Source organism: Mesoplodon mirus (genome assembly GCF_964341445.2).
Source record: "Mesoplodon mirus genome assembly, chromosome: 4".
NCBI classification, from domain to species: Eukaryota; Metazoa; Chordata; class Mammalia; order Artiodactyla; family Ziphiidae; genus Mesoplodon; species Mesoplodon mirus.
The window spans coordinates 38,270,664-38,289,375 of NC_138979.1; the positions used below are offsets into that span (position 1 = coordinate 38,270,664).

The 18,712-nt window shown below is 55.2% G+C and overlaps 1 protein-coding gene across 9 annotated transcripts in view; it reads left to right on the forward strand.

The window, feature by feature from the left end:
* The window catches only part of KIF7 (kinesin family member 7), a 32,869-nt gene continuing 14,157 nt past the window's right edge, over positions 1-18,712 (forward strand). For 2 of the 9 annotated variants that reach the window (XM_082618338.1, XM_082618337.1), the window contains exons 1-19: positions 1-89; positions 2,475-2,826; positions 4,333-4,533; positions 4,912-5,305; positions 5,537-6,062; positions 6,551-6,667; positions 7,251-7,478; positions 8,403-8,542; positions 8,935-9,050; positions 9,253-9,405; positions 10,667-10,869; positions 11,914-12,111; positions 12,511-12,636; positions 12,833-13,009; positions 14,084-14,299; positions 15,020-15,226; positions 15,392-15,590; positions 15,676-15,822; positions 16,026-16,295. In XM_082618338.1, the coding sequence (XP_082474464.1) occupies positions 2,499-2,826; positions 4,333-4,533; positions 4,912-5,305; positions 5,537-6,062; positions 6,551-6,667; positions 7,251-7,478; positions 8,403-8,542; positions 8,935-9,050; positions 9,253-9,405; positions 10,667-10,869; positions 11,914-12,111; positions 12,511-12,636; positions 12,833-13,009; positions 14,084-14,299; positions 15,020-15,226; positions 15,392-15,590; positions 15,676-15,822; positions 16,026-16,295 (3,946 nt within the window). In that variant the 5' untranslated portion in view covers positions 1-89; positions 2,475-2,498. Of the gene's footprint in view, positions 90-2,474; positions 2,827-4,332; positions 4,534-4,911; positions 5,306-5,536; positions 6,063-6,550; positions 6,668-7,250; positions 7,479-8,402; positions 8,543-8,934; positions 9,051-9,252; positions 9,406-10,666; positions 10,870-11,913; positions 12,112-12,510; positions 12,637-12,832; positions 13,010-14,083; positions 14,300-15,019; positions 15,227-15,391; positions 15,591-15,675; positions 15,823-16,025; positions 16,957-18,712 lie in introns of those variants that run through there. The other 7 variants (XM_082618336.1, XM_082618331.1, XM_082618332.1 and 4 more) reach the window with 7 other exon arrangements.

Sequence of the window (18,712 nt, forward strand, 5' to 3'; positions counted from 1 at the left end):
GGGGGTCCCGGTGACGGCATCCGCGCGCGCCGCGCTGGGGCTCAGAGCTTGACTGTCCCGCGGGGGAGACTACGCTCACACCCGAGCAGGTGGGTGTGGGCCGGGGAGGGGTGGAGGTCGAGGACCGGGGTGGGAGGGAGGAGGCGCGCGCTTGCCCCCTCCCTGAGCAGGCCTGGACCGGGTGGCACGGTGTCGGCACGCCTGGGGAGCCCTGACCGAGCACGGGGACCTCCCCCATCCTTGCTTATCAGTCTCCTGGAGGTCCGTGTCTGGGCGGGTGGGAGTCTCCCCTTTCCTACGTCGGGGGCCTGAGGCCGGCCTTCCGGGCCTGGTCAGGAGGAGCTAGCGCCCACGCTGCGAGAGTTGGATTCGCATTTGTAATCACTTCTCCGAACTTTCCGCGAGCTCCTATCCCGTGCCTGGCGCTTCCGACTCCGGTTCCCCTACCCCGGGCGCCCGACAGCCCCGGTGTTGTCCGGGCGCCTTCGGTGCGCGGAGCACTGTGCCCCGAGCCGGGGTGCAGAGAAGCCGGGACCGCACGGGGCTGGAAAAGCTTTGGGTGAGGGGTGCGCGAAGGCGCCCACAGTATCGCGTGGCAGTTACCGCTGTGGCCCTAGGGCCGGGCACCCAGCAGGGGCTGATGATTGAATGAACGAACAAACCGTTACAGCTGCTGAGAGACGTTAAGTAGTGAAAAAGTGCTGTGACCTGGGGGTGGGGGTAGGGAGTGGTGAGGATTGCGAAAAGAGAAGGGAGGAAGGAGATGGGGAAGGTTCCTTGGATGAAGATTATTCATCACTATTGGGCAGCTACTAAGCGTCGGACCTTGTGCTGGGTGCTGAAGATGCAGCACGAAGGGGAAAGGAGGGTCCCTGCCTCCCAGCCCCCAGATTGGGACGTGGGGGCGGGGGAACAACGGGTAATCTGTCTTTTGCAAGGGAAGGGAGTGGTCAGTGGCTGATGGGAGAACCACAGGGCATTATATGTGTGTGTGCGTGTGCGTGTGCGTAGTGGTGGGGGCACAGAGCAGAGGCCCCTCCCAGGCTCCCTGAAGGTGGGACCAGCCTAAGCCTGGAGGGGTGAGGAGTCCTGGGCAACACTGAGTGTGCTGCAGGCGGAGAAAGGTGAGGAAAGGTGGGGTATAGGGGGTAAGTAGTCAAGGTAGGCAGAACCCAGTAAAAGTTTTTTTTTTCCTGTTAAGGTTTTGAATCTCAAGAGCATTAGGGAGTCTCTTTTGAGGGGAGTTTAAATAGGAGAGTGATGTGAGCACATTTGCATTTCTGAAAAATGCCCCGGTTGCTACATAGGAAGGTGCAGGTAGGCTGAGGCCAGTGAGGAGGCTGGTAAATGTCATTACATTGAGATGTCGGTGGGCAGGATCAGGGCTTTGGTAATAGGATGGAAAGAAGCAGGTGTACTTGATATTTAGAAGATGGGATTGGCAGTACTTAATGGTGGGGGCTTGGTCTCAAAGGATCTGCTTTTTTTGTTTGTTTGTTTGTTTGTTTGCGGTACGCGGGCCTCTCACTGTTGTGGCCTCTCCCGTTGCGGAGCACAGACTCCGGACGCGCAGGCTCAGCGGCCATGGCTCACGGGCCCAGCTGCTCCGCAGCATGTGGGATCTTCCCGGACCGGGGCACGAACCCGTGTCCCCTGCATCGGCAGGCGGACTCTCAACCACTGCGCCACCAGGCAAGCCCTGCTCTTTTTTTTTTTTTTTTTTTTTAACATCTTTATTGGAGTATAATTGCTTTACAATGGTGTGTTAGTTTTTGCTGTATAACAAAGTGAATCAGCTATATGTGTACATATATCCCCATATCTCCTCCCTCTTGCGTCTCCCTCCCTCCCACCCTCCCTATCCCACCCCTCTAGGTGGTCACAAAGCACTGAGCTGATCTCCCTGTGCTATGCGTCTGCTTCTCACTAGCTATTTTACATTTGGTAGTGTATGTATGTTCATGCCACTCTCTCACTTCGTCCCAGCTTCTCCTTCCGCCTCCCTGTGTCCTCAAGTCCATTCTCTACGTCTGCATCTTTATTCCTGTCCTGTGCTGACTCTTTAAGAAGGTGGAGCAGGGGATGTGAGATGACAAAGGCAGAGACTATGGGAAACCCAGTGGGTGTCAGGGAAAAGAGATCCCTGGTGTGGTGCTGCTGTGTGTGTGTCTGTGTGTCTTCCTTCTAGGAGATAGGGTCCCAGGGGAAGGATGCATCCAAGAAACTCTTGGATGTCAGGTGGAGGAGTTAGGGCCTTATTTTGCCAGTGATGGGAGCCATGAAATGTTACTGTGTAGGATTTTATCGTGGCCCTTGCAGCATCTGGGCATTAGGTTGGGGCACGGAGGATGTTCTGAGTTTTGACCACCCTCCCTTTTAATCCCTGCAAGGTCAGGAGCTGCAGGATCTGGCTCCAGGTCACCTGCAAGGTGAGTCCAGGTGCTGATGGCAGGGGCCTGTTCCTTTCTTCGCAGGGCACGGAACAGCCTTCCCTCAACATGGGGCTGGAGGCCCAGAGGCTGCCAGGGGCTGAGGAGGCCCCAGTGAGGGTGGCCCTTCGAGTCCGCCCATTGCTGCCCAAGGAGCTGCTACACGGGCACCAGAGCTGCCTGAGGGTGGAGCCGGGGCACGGCCAAGTCACTTTGGGCCGGGACCGCCACTTTGGCTTCCACGTAGTGCTGGACGAGGATGCCGGGCAGGAGGCTGTGTACCAGGCCTGCGTGCAACCCCTCCTCGAGGCTTTTTTTGAGGGCTTCAATGCCACCGTCTTTGCCTACGGTCAGACAGGCTCCGGGAAGACGTACACCATGGGGGAGGCCAGTGTGGGTGAGTGACCCTGCTTGAGGCCCCCTGCCCTTGTTGAGGGTCCTCAGTGTCTCCTGAATTTCTGCCCCTGACCTGTTGCTGCCATTCCCTGTTGAAGATGAGGATGCTGGGGGAGGGGGGAGGGGCAGGTTTCCTAAATAGATCTGCAGCCCGGAGTGGGACCAGCTGTGTCAGTGGGCTGGGATGGGCAGGCAGGAAGAGTCCTCGGAGGTGAGTGACCTTCTCAACTCCATAGAGATGGGACCATGCTGTCTGGCTCTGGGGACCTCACGGGGAGGAAGGGCACGGGAAGTTGGCTTGTCTCTGGAGGTTGTTAGGATGGCTGCTGGGGGTCAGGAATCCATGTTCTATTCAGAGTGGTTGGAAGGGGAACTGTCCTGGAAGAGATATGCTTTGGCTGCTGCATAGCAGGGAAGCAGGCTGGTTCCATGAGGCTCTGGAGCAGTTTTGGGAGAGATGCTTTGGGCCAACTGAAGGAACTGCCCCCTTTTAAGGAGCATGAACTGCTTTATCCTATAGGTTTTAAAAGTGTACATGTTTGTTGTGGAAAATTAGGAAAATACAGAAAACACATACACAAAATAAAACTTACTTGATAATTGCCTTTCAGAAATCACTCACCCTGTTAGCATTTCAGTCTTTCTGGGTGAAAATTAGTATATGTTAAAAAATGGTATTATAGTGTACCCATTCTTTTGTATCCTGTTTTATTTTCTTAACAGTATATCATGAGCATTTCTCTGTATCATTAAATATTCTTCAATCAAAATTTTTTTTTTTTTTTTTTTTTTTTTTTTTTTTGCTGTACGCGGGCCTCTCACTGTTGTGGCCTCTCCCGTTGCGGAGCACAGGCTCCAGACACGCAGGCTCAGTGGCCATGGCTCACGGACCCAGCCGCCCCGTGGCATGTGGGATCCTCCCGGACTGGGGCACGAACCCGTGTCCCCTGCATTGGCAGGCGGACTCTCAACCACTGTGCCACCAGGGAAGCCCTCAATCAAAAATTTTAATGGCTGCCTGGCATGCCATTGTGAGTATAAGGTAACTTATTTAACCAGCTCCCCTGTTTGGATGTTAGGATGGACACTTAGGATGTTTACATTTTTATTGAGTTATGAGGAAGAATATGTTCTGAATATCCTCTTATTACTTCCTTGGGATAAATTTAGGAAGTCCTTTAGATAACTGAGCATAGACTATGTTAATGAGTCTCCAGGAGTAATCAAGCAAAGGGTATCTGACCGCCTGGCAGGGATGTAGTGGAGGGGATGCTTATATCATGAAAGGGATTGGTTGAACCTTGAGAGGTTGCTTCCAACTCTGAAATTCTGCCTCACCACCCTGGGGCATGGCCTGGCTCAGGCTGCCCAGCCCATCCTGGCCTCTGCTGCTGCCTTCTCCACACTGGAGCCCCATCCTCCAGCTGCTGCTAGGGGCCTCTGGGCCTTATGGGCGCCATGTCCAGCTGAAAGCATGGTGGCAGGAGGCCCTGCGGTGTCTCCTCAGCTTCCCTTCACGAGGACGAGCAGGGCATCATCCCACGGGCCATGGCTGAGGCCTTTAAGCTGATTGATGAGAATGACCTGCTTGACTGTCTGGTGCACGTGTCCTACCTGGAAGTGTACAAGGAGGAGTTCCGAGACCTGCTGGAGGTGGGCACCGCCAGCCGTGACATCCAGCTTCGGGAAGACGATCGTGGGAATGTTGGTGAGGAACTCCTGGGCCCTCCACTGACTGGGAGCAGCGTACCTGGCTTGGGGAGGCTTTACCTGCTTAGGGTGGCTTACCTGTCTGGTGGGGGTATCTCCTAACTGGGAAATCAAGCTCTGGAAAGTTTTGCTTTCGCTTCCCATCTCTACTGAGCTCAGTATACATTGGTGTGCCCAGAGTGAGAGGCATTGAGGTGAGCGTGGGGAAGCTGGAGCCCCCTCAAGCCCCAGCCAGTATGGGCAGGACCCCCTGGGCATGGGGAAGGGACCCCTGAGTCAGGAAGAGCTGTAGAGGACCAGCCGTGCTCTGCCTGCTCTCCTGGCTGTCAGTCTCAGGCTGCCCCTGCCCTGGGCTCATGGCCTTCTGTGCCCGCAGTGCTGTGTGGAGTGAAGGAGGTGGACGTGGAGGGCCTGGATGAGGTGCTGAGCCTCCTGGAGATGGGCAATGCAGCGCGGCACACGGGGGCCACACACCTCAACCGCCTCTCCAGCCGCTCACACACTGTGTTCACCGTGACCCTGGAGCAGCGGGGGCGCGCCCCCAGCCGCCTCCCCCGACCTGCCGCAGGCCAGCTGCTCATCTCCAAGTTCCACTTCGTGGACTTGGCGGGCTCAGAGAGGGTGCTCAAGACAGGCAGCACAGGCGAGCGGCTCAAGGAGAGCATCCAGATCAACAGCAGCCTCTTGGCGCTGGGCAATGTCATCAGCGCCCTGGGTGACCCGCAGCGCCGCGGCAGCCACATCCCCTACCGGGACTCCAAGATCACCCGGTGAGCCGCCGATGGCCGCAGGCCCACGGAGAAGGGGCCCCAAGAGCCGCGCTAGTCTGTTCTAGCTACTGTCTGGCCTCTGGGGTTGGGGGGAGGCGACTAGGAGATGGGTCCCCCTCAGGCGGTTCGAGGTATCCGGCCCATGGGGAAGCACGCCGAGGATCGGACCCGGTTTGAGGTCTGGACCTCTGGCCCTGGGACGTTGGGGCCCCTAACGCGTCTCGCCCTCAGGATCCTGAAAGACTCCCTGGGCGGGAATGCCAAGACAGTGATGATCGCCTGCGTCAGCCCTTCCTCCTCGGACTTCGACGAGACTCTCAACACCCTCAACTACGCTAGCCGCGCCCAGAACATCCGCAACCGCGCCACTGTCAACTGGCGGCCCGAGGCCGAGCGGGCGTCCGAGGAGGCAGCCGCTGGCCCGCGGGGGCCGCCTAGACACCGCTCGGAGACGCGCATCATCCACCGGGGCCGGCGCGCCCCGGGCCCCACCGCCGAGGCCGCCGCCCGCCTGGGTGCCGAGTGCGCTCGCTACCGGGCCCGCACCGACGCCGCTTACAGCCTCCTGCGCGAGCTACAGGCCGAGCCTGGGCTGCCTGGAGCTGCCGCCCGCAAGGTGCGCGACTGGCTGTGCGCCGTCGAGGGCGAGCGCAGCGCCCTAAGCTCCGCCTCCGGGCCCGACAGCGGCATCGAGAGCGCCTCCGCCGAGGAGCAGGCCATGCAGGGACCCGGCGGAGGGAAGGTGGCCAAGGGTCAGGTGTGGCCTAGGGGTGGGGAGGGGATGGGGAAGGAAGAAAGTCTTCATACAGCTAGCTGTGTCCCTGTCCCTTGCTCATTAGCAGAGCACATTTGGCATTCAGAGGCACTTCTGCTGGTGACCTTGATGACTTTCCAATCCTCAGGGTCTCTCTCTGTAAAATAGGGATCGCATTAGTATTTACCTCCTGGTGATGTAAGGACTGAAGGTGTCACAAGTGCAGGTGAAGGCTAGTTGTTCCTAATAATAGGGATGTTACTGTTAATGAAAATATGATTAATAATTACAAGAGCTGGCCCAATGGCTTGGGGAGGGGACTGCAGGCCAGGTGGGGTCTCAAGCCCCTGTTGCAGGCGGGGCTTGGAGCAGAGTAGCAAGCCCGGCTAGGGGAACCTCTGGCAGGGGAGGGAGACGGCTGAGGTGTCTCAGGGACAGGCAGGCTTGTCTTGACATTTCCTGCCCCTGAAGCTTCTCTCCCGGCCCCATAGGAAGATGAGGGGGCACTGCAGCTGCTGGCCCTGCAGAGCCAGGTGGCCCGGCTGGAGGAGGAGAACCGAGACTTTCTGGCTGCGCTGGAGGACGCCATGGAGCAGTACAAACTGCAGGTGGGGCACCCCCTTCCACAGTGGTGGTGGGGGGCACCTCTGCTGGGAGGTGAAACTGAGCTGAGCCTGTCAGGATGAGAAGAAGTTAGCTGGGTGGGTGGGGGGGGTTTCTGGCAGGATGGGTAGAGATAGGGGGTGCGCAGTATGAGCAAAAGTGTGGAGGTGAGGAACACATTGGCGTGGGTGGGTGTGCAGGATGGTCATGAGGGTGGATAGGACGTGGGACTGGAGGGGTAGCAGGATGAGACTCCAGAGCTGGGCTTTTCCTTTTGTCCCAGGGTAACTGGGTCAGCATTGTTCCTGGCGCCCTCTGGTGGCAGTGAATGGCATGGATATGGAGGGAGTGATAGGATGTGGCAGGGTGGGTGAGTTTGAACCCAAACTAATGCAGTGTGTGTGCGCGCGCGGGAGGGACACCAAGAGGTGGTCAGAGGTATTTGGCCCTCCTCCATTTTAGCACAGAAAGGGCAGGGTGGCCTCAGACGTGCTCTTCAGTTTCCTGCACTTCTGCCTCTCAGCATCCCTGCACCTCACCTTTCGCACATCCGCGTTGCCCCCTCAGCACCTGGCCCGTGTCTTGCAGAGCGACCGTCTTCGTGAGCAGCAGGAGGAGATGGCAGAGCTGCGGCTGCGGCTGGAGCTGGTGCGGCCTGGCTGGGGGGCCCCAGGGCTCTTGCAGGGCTTGCCTCCTGAGTCCTTTCTGCCCCGGCCTCACACGGCCCCCCTGGGGGGTGCCCACACCCGTGTGCTGGGCATGGTGCCCCCTGCCTGCCTTCCTGGAGATGAAGTTGGCCCTGAGAACTGGGGAGAGGTGAGGAGGTGGCGAGGCTGGGTGTCTGCTGGGCCTGTTGACCTGGGCAGGCTCTGGAAGGGGAAGGTGATGCTGGGGAATGTGTCCCTCACCCCATGCTTTCATGGGACCGGCTATGAGATGCCCCTTTCTGGTGTTCCTAGAGGAATGGCCAAAATTAGGGTAGGGCTTCTCAGAAGGATCTGGTGCCGTTGAGCATCCCTGGAGTACCTGGAGATTGCTCAGAGTGAGGAGGTTATAGAGGGGGTTCTGGCTTCCAGTGTGGAATGGAAAGCTCACATACCTCCAGGGGTGGGGAGCTCATCACCTCCGAGGCCACACCCTATCCATCTTTGGATGCGTTTCTTTGCAAGTTCACTCTCCCCTGAGCTCTAATCTGCTCCTCAAGCCTGGTCTCTTGTTTCTAGTTCTGTCACTTGGGGCCTTTTGGACAAAGGCTGCTCTTGCATCTGCCTGGGAGCTCTGGGTCATCTCAGCTCTAAAGACCTGAGGGACTGAGGAGAGGGAGGACGTGGGTTTGGCAGAAGCCTGTTATGCAGCCCCCCTACTCTAGCAGGGCATTGTTGGTGAGATAAAACTTGGTGCAGATGACCTGTATATGAGATAGAAAGGACCGGTTGTCCCCCGAGGAGTGCCAGGTTTGCTATGGGAGCCGGAGCAGGGGTGGAGAGGGGAAAGAGAAGAGGGGGAGAAGAGGAAGGAGCGAGGGAAGAGGGAGGAAGCTCCTGCTCCGACTTGAGACTGGAAAGGCTTCCCAGAGGTGTCATTTGAGCTAGATCCTGAAGGTAAGGTAGGGCTGGAAGAGGTAGAGATGTGAGGAGCATGCAACGTGGGGTGTAGGTGGGAGCAAAGGCTTGGTGGTGGGAGATGGCTGATGGAGAATGCCCTAGAAGCTTCCTATCCTGAAACCTGGCATTCCCCTAGCAGGTGACAAATGGCGGGGAGGCTGGAGCCAAGTTGCTGGCAGAGGGAGAGAGGCTGGGAAGTGGCTCTTCAGCTGCATCAGAGGAAGAGGAGGAGCGGGGGGAGGAGGAGCCACCCCGACGGATCCTGCACCCACGCAGGTGAGTGGGACCCACGGCCCACCTGACAAGGACCAGCTCAGGGCCCCGGTTGGGCAGGAGGAGGATCCCACTGGGGTCTCAGGGTGCCCTCACCTGCGTCGCCCTGGCCGGCCCTTGGGGGAGAGCAGGCAGGGACTGTGGGCTCTGAATCAAGAGTTCTCGCTGGGGTGAGTGTGCTGAGGGGATGGGCCCAGACCTCCTGGTTCTCAGCCTCCAAGGTGGCCCTCGGTTCCCCCAGCTGCCCTGCACCCTCTAAGCTCAGCTGCTGGCCTCAGAATTCTGCTAGACTGACATACTGGGGTCACAGTGACCCTGGTGGCCTCTCTTCCCCTCCTGGGCTCAGGAGGTAGCTGGGCTGGGGAGGGGTACAGGCTCCCACTTCTGCCCTCCAGGAATAGGATCAGTAAGGGGAGCCAGAGGATGGGGGCCCACCCAGGGAGTCCACTCAACAGGAAGGGCCCAGAGCTTCGCCTGGAGGAGCTGGGTGCAACCATCCCGGGGCCCAGAGGTGAGCTGGGTAGGGCACAGAGAGGGTCCTGACCGCTTTTCCCCTTCATGGTCCTGGACTGGCCACCCCGGACAGTCCACACACAACCCCTGGCTGCCCCTGGCCAGGGCATGCCCCTCCCCTCCCCCTCCCCTCCCCCTCCCCTCCCACCTCCCCCCCACTGTTAGCTGGGACAGCAGCCCTGACCGTCAGCCTATTACAGTGGTTGGTGGGAGCCAGGCCCTGGTTCGGCCCCGCCAGGCCCCCACTGCCATGGCCTCTGAGTGGCGGCTGGCCCAAGCCCAGCAGAAGATCCGTGAGCTGGCCATCAACATCCGCATGAAGGAGGAGCTCATAGGCGAGCTGGTCCGCACAGGTGAGGGGGAGGGCTTTTGGGCTGGCCTCCCACCTGAGGGTGGTTAGGAGCGGGGTCCAGGTGGCATAGGTTTGGTAAACCAGCTCAGTTTCTTCCAGATATGTGACCTTGAGCAGGTAGGATAATGCCTCTGTGCTTCAGTTTTCTCCTCTCTGAAATGGAGATAGTAACTGAACCTGCTTTATAGGTTGTTGAAATGAGCTAATTCAAATGAAGTGCTTAGGCTGGCTTTCAGGAAGCATTCGTTCTGATTATTGGGTTGGCCGTAAAGTTCGTTCGGGTTTTCAAACGAATATTTTGGCCAACCCAATATTATTAATCAATTGCTGTGTGTCAGGCACCGCACTGGGCACAGAATCTCCCGGTCCTCGGGAGCAAACAGCGTCCCCAAATCATCTACGTCTACTACTGGTGATACCGGTGAACAAGCAGGGGATGATTTTCGGTGGTGACTAGTTGAGCTTTTTAATTTTAATAGTTATAATTTTATTTATTCCAAAATGCACCAGGACCAATTTCAAACAGACATATGAGAGTCCCTATCACCAGATTTAGCATTTCCAAGCTTTGCTCGGTTTTGTTTCATCTCTCCCTTTTTTCTTTGCTGAAATATTTTGAAGCAAATCCAGGACAGAATGTCATTTCATCCCTACACCTTTTAGTATGCCTGTTTTTCAACATTTTAACCAAAATGCCATTAGCACGTCTAACAGAACTAATGCCCTCTCAATGCCCAGAGCAGAAGCAGCTCTTCAGCAGTGTCTGTGTGCAGCTCCGGGCTTGTCCACACATTATATGTGCACGTTAGTTCTCTGAAATCTCCCTTCTCTCACCTTTTCACAGTCATCCTATAGAATGTTCCAAACCCCAGATGTTCTGTGTTTGTCTATTAGCTTCCTGTGGTGTCATTTAGCTTGTCCCTCTGTCCTCCATATTTCCTACAAATGGAAGTTAGTTCTAGAGGCTTAGTTGCATGCAGGCTCAAGTTACATATTTACTTTAGCATGTGTTAGTTAAAAATAAAACAAGTAAACCCATATTTTCCCTGGGTGACTGCTATGGATAAGGCTATTTTTAAAAATTTTTTAAAATGTGTCAATTTAAATAAAAATATTAAGTAAATCACGGGGTACAGAGTTATGGCAAAATCCATGTAGGTGTCCAGGGCTGACAGAGGTCTGGAAAAGCTCCCAGGGGAACGAACTACGATGATCTTCAGGCAGAGGGGCTGTGCTGACACGACCCTTGCCTTTCCTTCCAGGGAAGGCGGCCCAGGCCCTGAACCGCCAGCACAGCCAGCGCATCCGGGAGCTGGAGCAGGAGGCAGAGCGGGTGCGGGCTGAGCTGAGTGAAGGCCAGAGGCAGCTGCGGGAGCTTGAGGGCAAGGAGCCCCAGGATGCCAGCGAGTGTTCGCAGCTCCAGGAGTTCCGCAAGAGGGTTGCTGCTGCTCAGAGCCAAGTGCAGGTACTGACCTGTCCGGACCCTGGACGGGGGGGTGGTTGCAGCCTCCCAGGCTGGGGTCCTGGGATCAAGACGTGAGCCCTGGAGCCCAAGCTCACTGTGGAACCTGTGGGTGCTCAGGCCCTCGTGCCCCAGCCCCGGCTGGTGGCACTAACGCCCTCCTGGTCTTTCTGGGTGAGGCTGGCGGTGCTGGGAGTCAGCTCAGCTTTAAACACAGCAGAGGCAGGGAGGTGGGGCCTGCCCGAAGACTATCTAGGAGACCAGTGAGGGTGAGGGGTGGGCATCGGGAGAAACCACTCCTGCAGCTCCCCCCGCCTCCCTCCATCTGTCTACCCTTCCAGTTCTCCATTTACCCACCTCTCCAAACCATAATTCCTCTGTCCGTCCACCCATCAGTCCATGTGTCTATCTAATCCATCCATCCGATTGTCCTTTTTTCAGTTGGTATGACTAACTATCCATTTATGTGTCTATTCATTTGTCTTTCTGTTCCCCATGATCGACCCTTGCATTATCTGTCCATTCTGTGTTTTACCTTTATATGATCCCATCATCTGTCTGTCCACCCACCCTGCCATCCATTCTTCTTTGCAGCTGTCCATCCATTATTCATTCCTTCTTTTCTCAGTTCAGGTGTCCAAGAGACCATACAGTAGAGTGATTAAGAGCACAGGTTCTGGAGCCTTGACTCCTTGGGTTTGAATCCCAGCTCTGCCATTTACTAGCTATGTGTCTTTGGTCAAGTTTCCTAACCTCTCTGTGCCTCAGTTTCCTAATCTGTTAAGTAGGAAACCTTTAAAACCTTTTCATCAGATTGTTAGGATCATTTAGTGTACTGAGAGCACTTGATGAAACACTTGGTACATGATAAGCATTGTAGTATCTTGACATTCTTATAATTTTGATATTTTTATTAGTCCGTCATCCATCTGCCTGTTTTCCCTCTATGCGCTGTTCTGTCCTGCCTGCCCTTGTTGAGTGCCCGGCACCATGCCAGGCTCTCGGCAGCCCCCACACGTGGCCCAGCAGAGGCTGTGTTGGTCCCAGGTGCTGAAGGAGAAGAAGCAGGCGACAGAGCGGCTGGTGTCGCTGTCGGCCCAGAGCGAGAAGCGGCTGCAGGAGCTGGAGAGGAATGTGCAGCTCATGCGGCAGCAGCAAGGGCAGCTGCAGAGGCGGCTTCGTGAGGAGACAGAGCAGAAGCGGCGCCTGGAGACAGAGATGAACAAGCGGCAGCACCGTGTCAAGGTCGGGCGCTTGGGCGGTGGGGTGCCTGTATCCCAGCCAGGAGGCCAGGCGGGGCACACAGCCAGGGGAGCACTTACAGCCACGTGACCTTATAAAGCAGCTCACTTGGCTTCCCTGAATTTGTTTTTTTACTTGAAAATGAGGAGAGTTATGGGAAACTCAGGGCTAGGGTGAGAATTCAGTAGGATGAATTATATAAGGGGACTAGCGTCTTGCAAGTGTTTGCTTCTGTTTGCGGGTCCCCAGCAAGACTTGGGGGTGGCGAGGCTGGGGGTTGCACAGGGCTGTCTTGGGAGCAGGGTAGGCACTCCTTTGGGCTTGGGGGATCACAGGCTCTGGGAGGATGCGGGTACCACTCACGGCCCTGCCCACTGAGCTTCTCACCCTGCACATCCCCAGGAGCTGGAGCTGAAGCACGAGCAGCAGCAAAAGATCCTGAAGATCAAGACAGAAGAGATTGCGGCATTTCAGAGGAAGCGGCGCAGCGGAAGCAACGGCTCTGTTGTCAGCCTGGAGCAGCAGCAGGTGGGGCCTGGGCTGAGCCTGCACCCCCAGGGGCACCCACAGCCTGGCTGGGCAGCCTGGCCAGTTGCTAGAGTCCCTGGGGGGTCAGCTGGTGGGTACACCATTCTCCCCACCTGACCCGGGTGGCCGCCCGCACCACCCACGCAGCCAGAGGTGAGAGCTGAGTTCCCTCCCCGCCTCCTCCACTGTCCCTCAGAAGATTGAGGAGCAGAAGAAGTGGCTGGACCAGGAGATGGAGAAGGTCCTACAGCAGCGGCGGGCCCTGGAGGAGCTAGGGGAGGAGCTCCACAAGCGGGAAGCCATCCTGGCCAAGAAGGAGGCCCTGATGCAGGAGAAGACGGGGCTGGAGAGCAAGCGCCTGCGGTCCAGCCAGGTGAGGTCCTGCCAGGTGAGGTCCAGCAAGGAGAGAGCCTGCCAGCTGAGTTTCTGCCGGGTGAGGTCCTGCCAGGTGAGATTCCATCAGGTGAGGTCCTTCCAAGTGAGATCTCTCCAGTTGATAACACTGCCAGGTGAGTTCTAGACAGGTGCGGTTCTTCTAGGTGATGTCCCTGCCAGGTAAGTTCCAGTCAGGTCAGGCTATATCCTATGGATCTCTCAAGAATTCTAGGGCTTTAGGGTGTCTGTGATGCAGGTGCTGCTGTGTGGGTAGAAGAACCTCTCCAAGTATCTACCCCACAACTCATTTTACCTCATTAACCACCTGCTCTGGACTGTGCAGGCAGAACAGGGAACCACAGGTATGGAGAGGTGGTGTGGCCAGAGAGGAAGAGCCTTCACTGGCACTGAAGGCAGACGAACCTGGCCCCACCCAGCTCCGCTAGGCCTCATTGCCTCCTCTTGAGCAGGAAGCCTCTGAGCCATACCTTTCTCCTCTGTCAGATGGAATCACAGTGTGGCCATGAGGATCAGAGAAGGGGTATGTCACACACAAATCCCAGAGCCTGTTCCAGGAGCGGGTGCTCAGGCTAGATTCCCATAGGGTTCCAGACTCACTTCTGCCCTCATGGAGTCCAAGAGGGTTCAGCTGGATTATCTGGAACTTCCCTCGGCCACTAGAGCCCTTACTTCCTCCCACATTGGGTCCCCAGAAGGGCCTTTGGGATTTGGCCACTGATTCCCCATAATTCCCATCGCAAGCTGGAGTCACGTCATCGCAGTGACAGACCACCACCATCCTGCTCTGTTTCTGCCCGGGTCGTCCCCTCCTTGTCAGGACTGCCCTTTCCTCAGCTTGTCTGTATCCTCCTTCCAGGCCGTCTCTGGGGGCCCCTCTTCAGAGGCTTGGGTCCCATAGGCCCCCACTCCCCGGCTTATGCAGAGCTGAGAGTCAGGCCTCCCGCGGAGCAGCACTGCTCCTCAGCATCCCATGGTGGGGCTGGGCCATCCCTGTCGCCCTGGGGAGGATGGGGCCTGCTTCTTCCCTAATTGCTAGCTGTGCCGCCCCCAGGCCCTCAATGAGGACATTGTGCGTGTGTCCAGCCGGCTGGAGCACCTGGAGAAGGAGCTCTCCGAGAAGAGCGGGCAGCTGCGGCAGGGCAGTGCCCAGAGCCAGCAGCAGATCCGCGGGGAGATCGACGCCCTGCGCCAGGAGAAGGATGCGCTGCTGAAGCAGCGGCTGGAGATTGATGGCAAGCTGAGGCAGGGCAGCCTGCTGTCGCCTGAGGTGCGCCCTGCGGGCTGGCCCTGGCCGCGTGCTCCACGCTGGGTGCGGGCCTTGCTGCTTTCGGACACGCACGCGTTCCTCCCGGGTGTTAGCCCAGCAAGAGCGCACAGAACTGGCTCTCCCCACCGCCGGCTCCAGCCCCCGTGTCTGGGACACACGGCTGGGCCTGGCTGCCCTCGGTCCCACCCAGCTGGACTCTGGACTCGTTCCGCGTCCTGCGGCACGTTGGCCTCGTGTATGTATCACGTGCTCACACCTCTCAACTCCCTAACGTGGGATGAGAGTTGGGACCATGTCAGCACACGTCATAGCCACACAGGTTTGCCCTCCTGACAGCAGAGAAAGCCCATGTTAAGAGCAGCGGACCTCAGCAGATCCTGGGTGCCTCTGTGGTCCCAGCATGCCTTCCCTTCAGTTCAAGGTCTCCCGAGTGCACGTCACGCCAGAGGCCACGTGCTCCAGAGGGCAGCCTCTTGGTGAGCCCCAGCCTCCCGTACCCCCCAGGGCTGAGGCTGAGATGGAAACGTCCCTGTTCCTGCCGTAGTGGCCAGGGGCCCCTCTCTCCATGTGCTGACCCTGCGCTAGGACGAGGGGACACGTACGGGCTGAGTCATGGCTGCGTGTGACTGTTGCAAGCCTGCCCGGGACCTGTTCAGGGAGCGGGCGTTCCGTGGAGCAGGAAGCCAGTGCTCCACCTCCACACGTCCCATGTCCCCGCAGGAGGAGCGGACGCTGTTTCAGCTGGACGAGGCCATCGAGGCCCTGGACGCTGCCATCGAGTACAAGAACGAGGCCATCACGTGCCGCCAGCGGGTGCTGCGGGCCTCGGCTTCCTTGCTGTCCCAGTGCGAGATGAACCTCATGGCCAAGCTCAGCTACCTCTCATCCTCGGAGACCAGAGCTCTACTCTGCAAGTACTTTGACAAGGTGGGTCACCGGCCCACGAGCCCCTGACTCCTCCTTCTGGAACTCGGTGGGAGAAGGTTGATGGCATTGGCAGCTAGTTGGCCAAATACGTGCTGCCCCTGGTTGAGGATTCCCTGGGTGAAGGGAGCCAGCACTGGGGCTGAGCCTGGCTGGGCCTTGGGACAGGTGGTGACGCTCCGAGAGGAGCAGCACCAGCAGCAGATTGCCTTCTCGGAGCTGGAGATGCAGCTGGAGGAGCAGCAGAGGCTGGTCTATTGGCTGGAGGTGGCTCTAGAGCGGCAGCACCTGGAGATGGACCGCCAGCTGACCCTGCAGCAGAAGGAGCACGAGCAGAACATCCAGCTCCTCCTCCAGCAGAGTCGAGGTGAGGCCCAGGCCTCCCCCAAAGAACGTGGTGACTGCTGCCTGCCCATAGCTCCTTGCCACCTGTTTCTGCCTTTTCCCTCCAGACCACCTTGGTGAAGGGTTAGCAGACAGCAAGAGGCAGTATGAGACCAGAATTCAAGCTCTGGAGAAGGAGCTGGGCCGCCACATGTGGATCAACCAGGAACTGAAACAGAAGCTCAGTAGTTTGAATGCTGCCGGCCAGAGCAGGGGTAATTGTTATGTGCTGTCACCAGGCTGGCCAATGCTTTGCCTTGACGTCAGGTTTTCTTTGTTTTGGAGAAAGCTTAGAAACCACTCTAACTTCAGCTCTTGGGTCATTTCACATGTTGCTTATTGCACCGGGGCATTGGAAAGCTCGGACTTCAGGAAGGTGCTGCTACTCCATTTCTGACAAGGATGTTGTTATTCCCAGTGACAGGTGGGGAGAAGAGGACCCTGTGCCCGGAGAACAGACAAGCCCCTGGAAGTGAAGACGAGCCCCACCTGGCACCTGAGCCTCTGTGGCAGCTCCCCATCACTGAGGGTGTGCCCCGCGCCCGTGAGGAGATGCGGGACTTGGTCCGTGCCCCATTACCGTTGACGTGGAAACGCTCGAGCCTGTGCAGCGAGGAGCAGGGTTCCCCTGAGGAGCTACGGCAGCGGGAGGCCGCTGAACCCTTGGTGGGGCGGATGCTGCCTGTAGGTGAGATGGGTCTGCCCTGGAACCTCGGGCCCTTGCCCAAGCCCCGGCGGGAACTGCGAAGGACCAGCCCAGGGATGATTGATGTCAGAAAAAACCCCCTGTAGGCTCTTGGGGCAGAGCCAGTCTTGGAGGGAGATTTGGAGCCTGCTGAAAGTTGTGATGTCGACGCTCCCTTCTGTGAAGGAGTCCTTACCTCAAACTCTGAATCAGGTCCTGATATTTCTAATTGGAGTCAACAAATTTGGGCCACAGCCCAGAACTGTTTAAAAAAGATGTAGATTCCTACCATTCATTTCCTTTAAGCTGCGATACCCAATTGCCACCTTTTGGCTTTTAAAAAAATTTTTATTTCATATTAGAGTATAGGTGATTTACAGTGTTGTGTTAGTTTCAGGTGTCCAGCAAAGTGATTCAGTTATGCATATACATATATCTATTCTTTTTCAGATTCTTTTCCCATATAGCTTATTACAGATTATTGAGTAGAGTTCCCTGTGCTATATAGTAGGTCCTTGTTGATTATCTATGTTATATATAGTAGGGTGTATATGTTAATCCCAAACTCCTAATTTATCCCTCCCCTTACATTTTCCCTTTGGTAACTGTAAATTTGTTTTCAAAGTCTGTGAGTCTCTTTCTGTTTTCTAAATAAGTTCATTTGTATCATTTTTTTAGATTCCACATATAAGTGATACCATATGATATTTGACTTTGTCTGACTTACTTCACTTAGTATGATAATCTCTAGGCCCACCCATGTTGCTGCAAGTGGCATTATTTCATTCTTTTTTATGGCTGAGTAATATTCCATTGTATATATATACCATGTCTTTATCCATTCCTCTATCGATGGACATTTAGGTTGCTTCCATGTCTTGGCTATTGTAAATAGTGCTGCAATGAACATTGTGGTGCATGTATCTTTTCAAATTATGTTTTTCTCCAGATATATGCCTAGGAGTGGGATTGCTGGATCATATGGTAGGTCTATTTTTAGTTTTTTAAGGAACCTCCATACTGTCCTCCATAATGGTTGTATCAATTTATATTCCCACCAACAGTGTAGGAGGGTTCCCTTTTCTCCACACCCTCTCCAGCATTTATTGTTTGTAGACTTTTTTTTTAAAGGATTTTATTAGTTTCTGCTTTATAACAAAGTGAATCAGTTATACATATACATCTGTTCCCACATCCCTTCCCTCTTGCGTCTCCCTCCCTCCCACCCTCCCTATCCCACCCCTCCAGGTGGTCACAAAGCACCGAGCTGATCTCCCTGTGCTATGCGGCTGCTTCCCACTAGCTATCTACCTTACGTTTGGTAGTGTATATATGTCCATGCCTCTCTCTCGCTTTGTCACAGTTTACCCTTCCCCCTCCCCATATCCTCAAGTCCATTCTCAAGTAGGTCTGTGTCTTTATTCCTGTTTTACCCCTAGGATCTTCATGACTTTTTTTTTTTTTCTTAAATTCCATGTATATGTGTTAGCATACGGTATTTGTCTCTCTCTTTCTGACTTACTTCACTCTGTATGACAGACTCTAGGTCTATCCACCTCATTACAAAATTTCATTTCTTTTTATGGATGAGTAAAATTCCATTGTATATATGTGCCACATCTTCTTTATCCATTCATCCGATGATGGACACTTAGGTTGTTTCCATCTCCGGGCTATTGTGAATAGAGCTGCAATGAACATTTTGGTACATGTTTCTTTTTGAATTATGGTTTTCTCAGGGTATATGCCTAGTAGTGGGATTGCTGGGTCATATGGTAGTTCTATTTGTAGTTTTTTAAGGAACCTCCATACTGTTCTCCATAGTGGCTGTACCAATTCACATTCCCACCAGCAGTGCAAAAGTGTTCTCTTTTCTCCACACCCTCTCCAGCATTTATTGTTTCTAGATTTTTTGATGATGGCCATTCTGACTGGTGTGAGATGATATCTCATTGTTTTGATTTGCATTTCTCTAATGATTAATGATGTTGAGCATTCTTTCATGTGTTTGTTGGCAGTCTGTATATCTTCTTTGGAGAAATGTCTATTTAGGTCTTCTGCCCATTTTTGGATTGGGATGTTTGTTTTTTTGCTATTGAGCTGCATGAGCTGCTTATAAATTTTGGAGATTAATCCTTTGTCAGTTGCTTCATTTGCAAATATTTTCTCCCATTCTGAGGGTTGTCTTTTCGTCTTGTTTATGGTTTCCTTTGCTGTGCAAAAGCTTTGAAGTTTCATTAGGTCCCATGTGTTTATTTTTGTTTTTATTTCCATTTCTCTAGGAGGTGGGTCCAAAAGGATCTTGCTGTGCTTTATGTCATAGAGTGTTCTGCCTATGTTTTCCTCTAAGAGTTTGATAGTTTCTGGCCTTACATTTAGGTCTTTAATCCATTTTGAGCTTATTTTTGTGTATGGTGTTA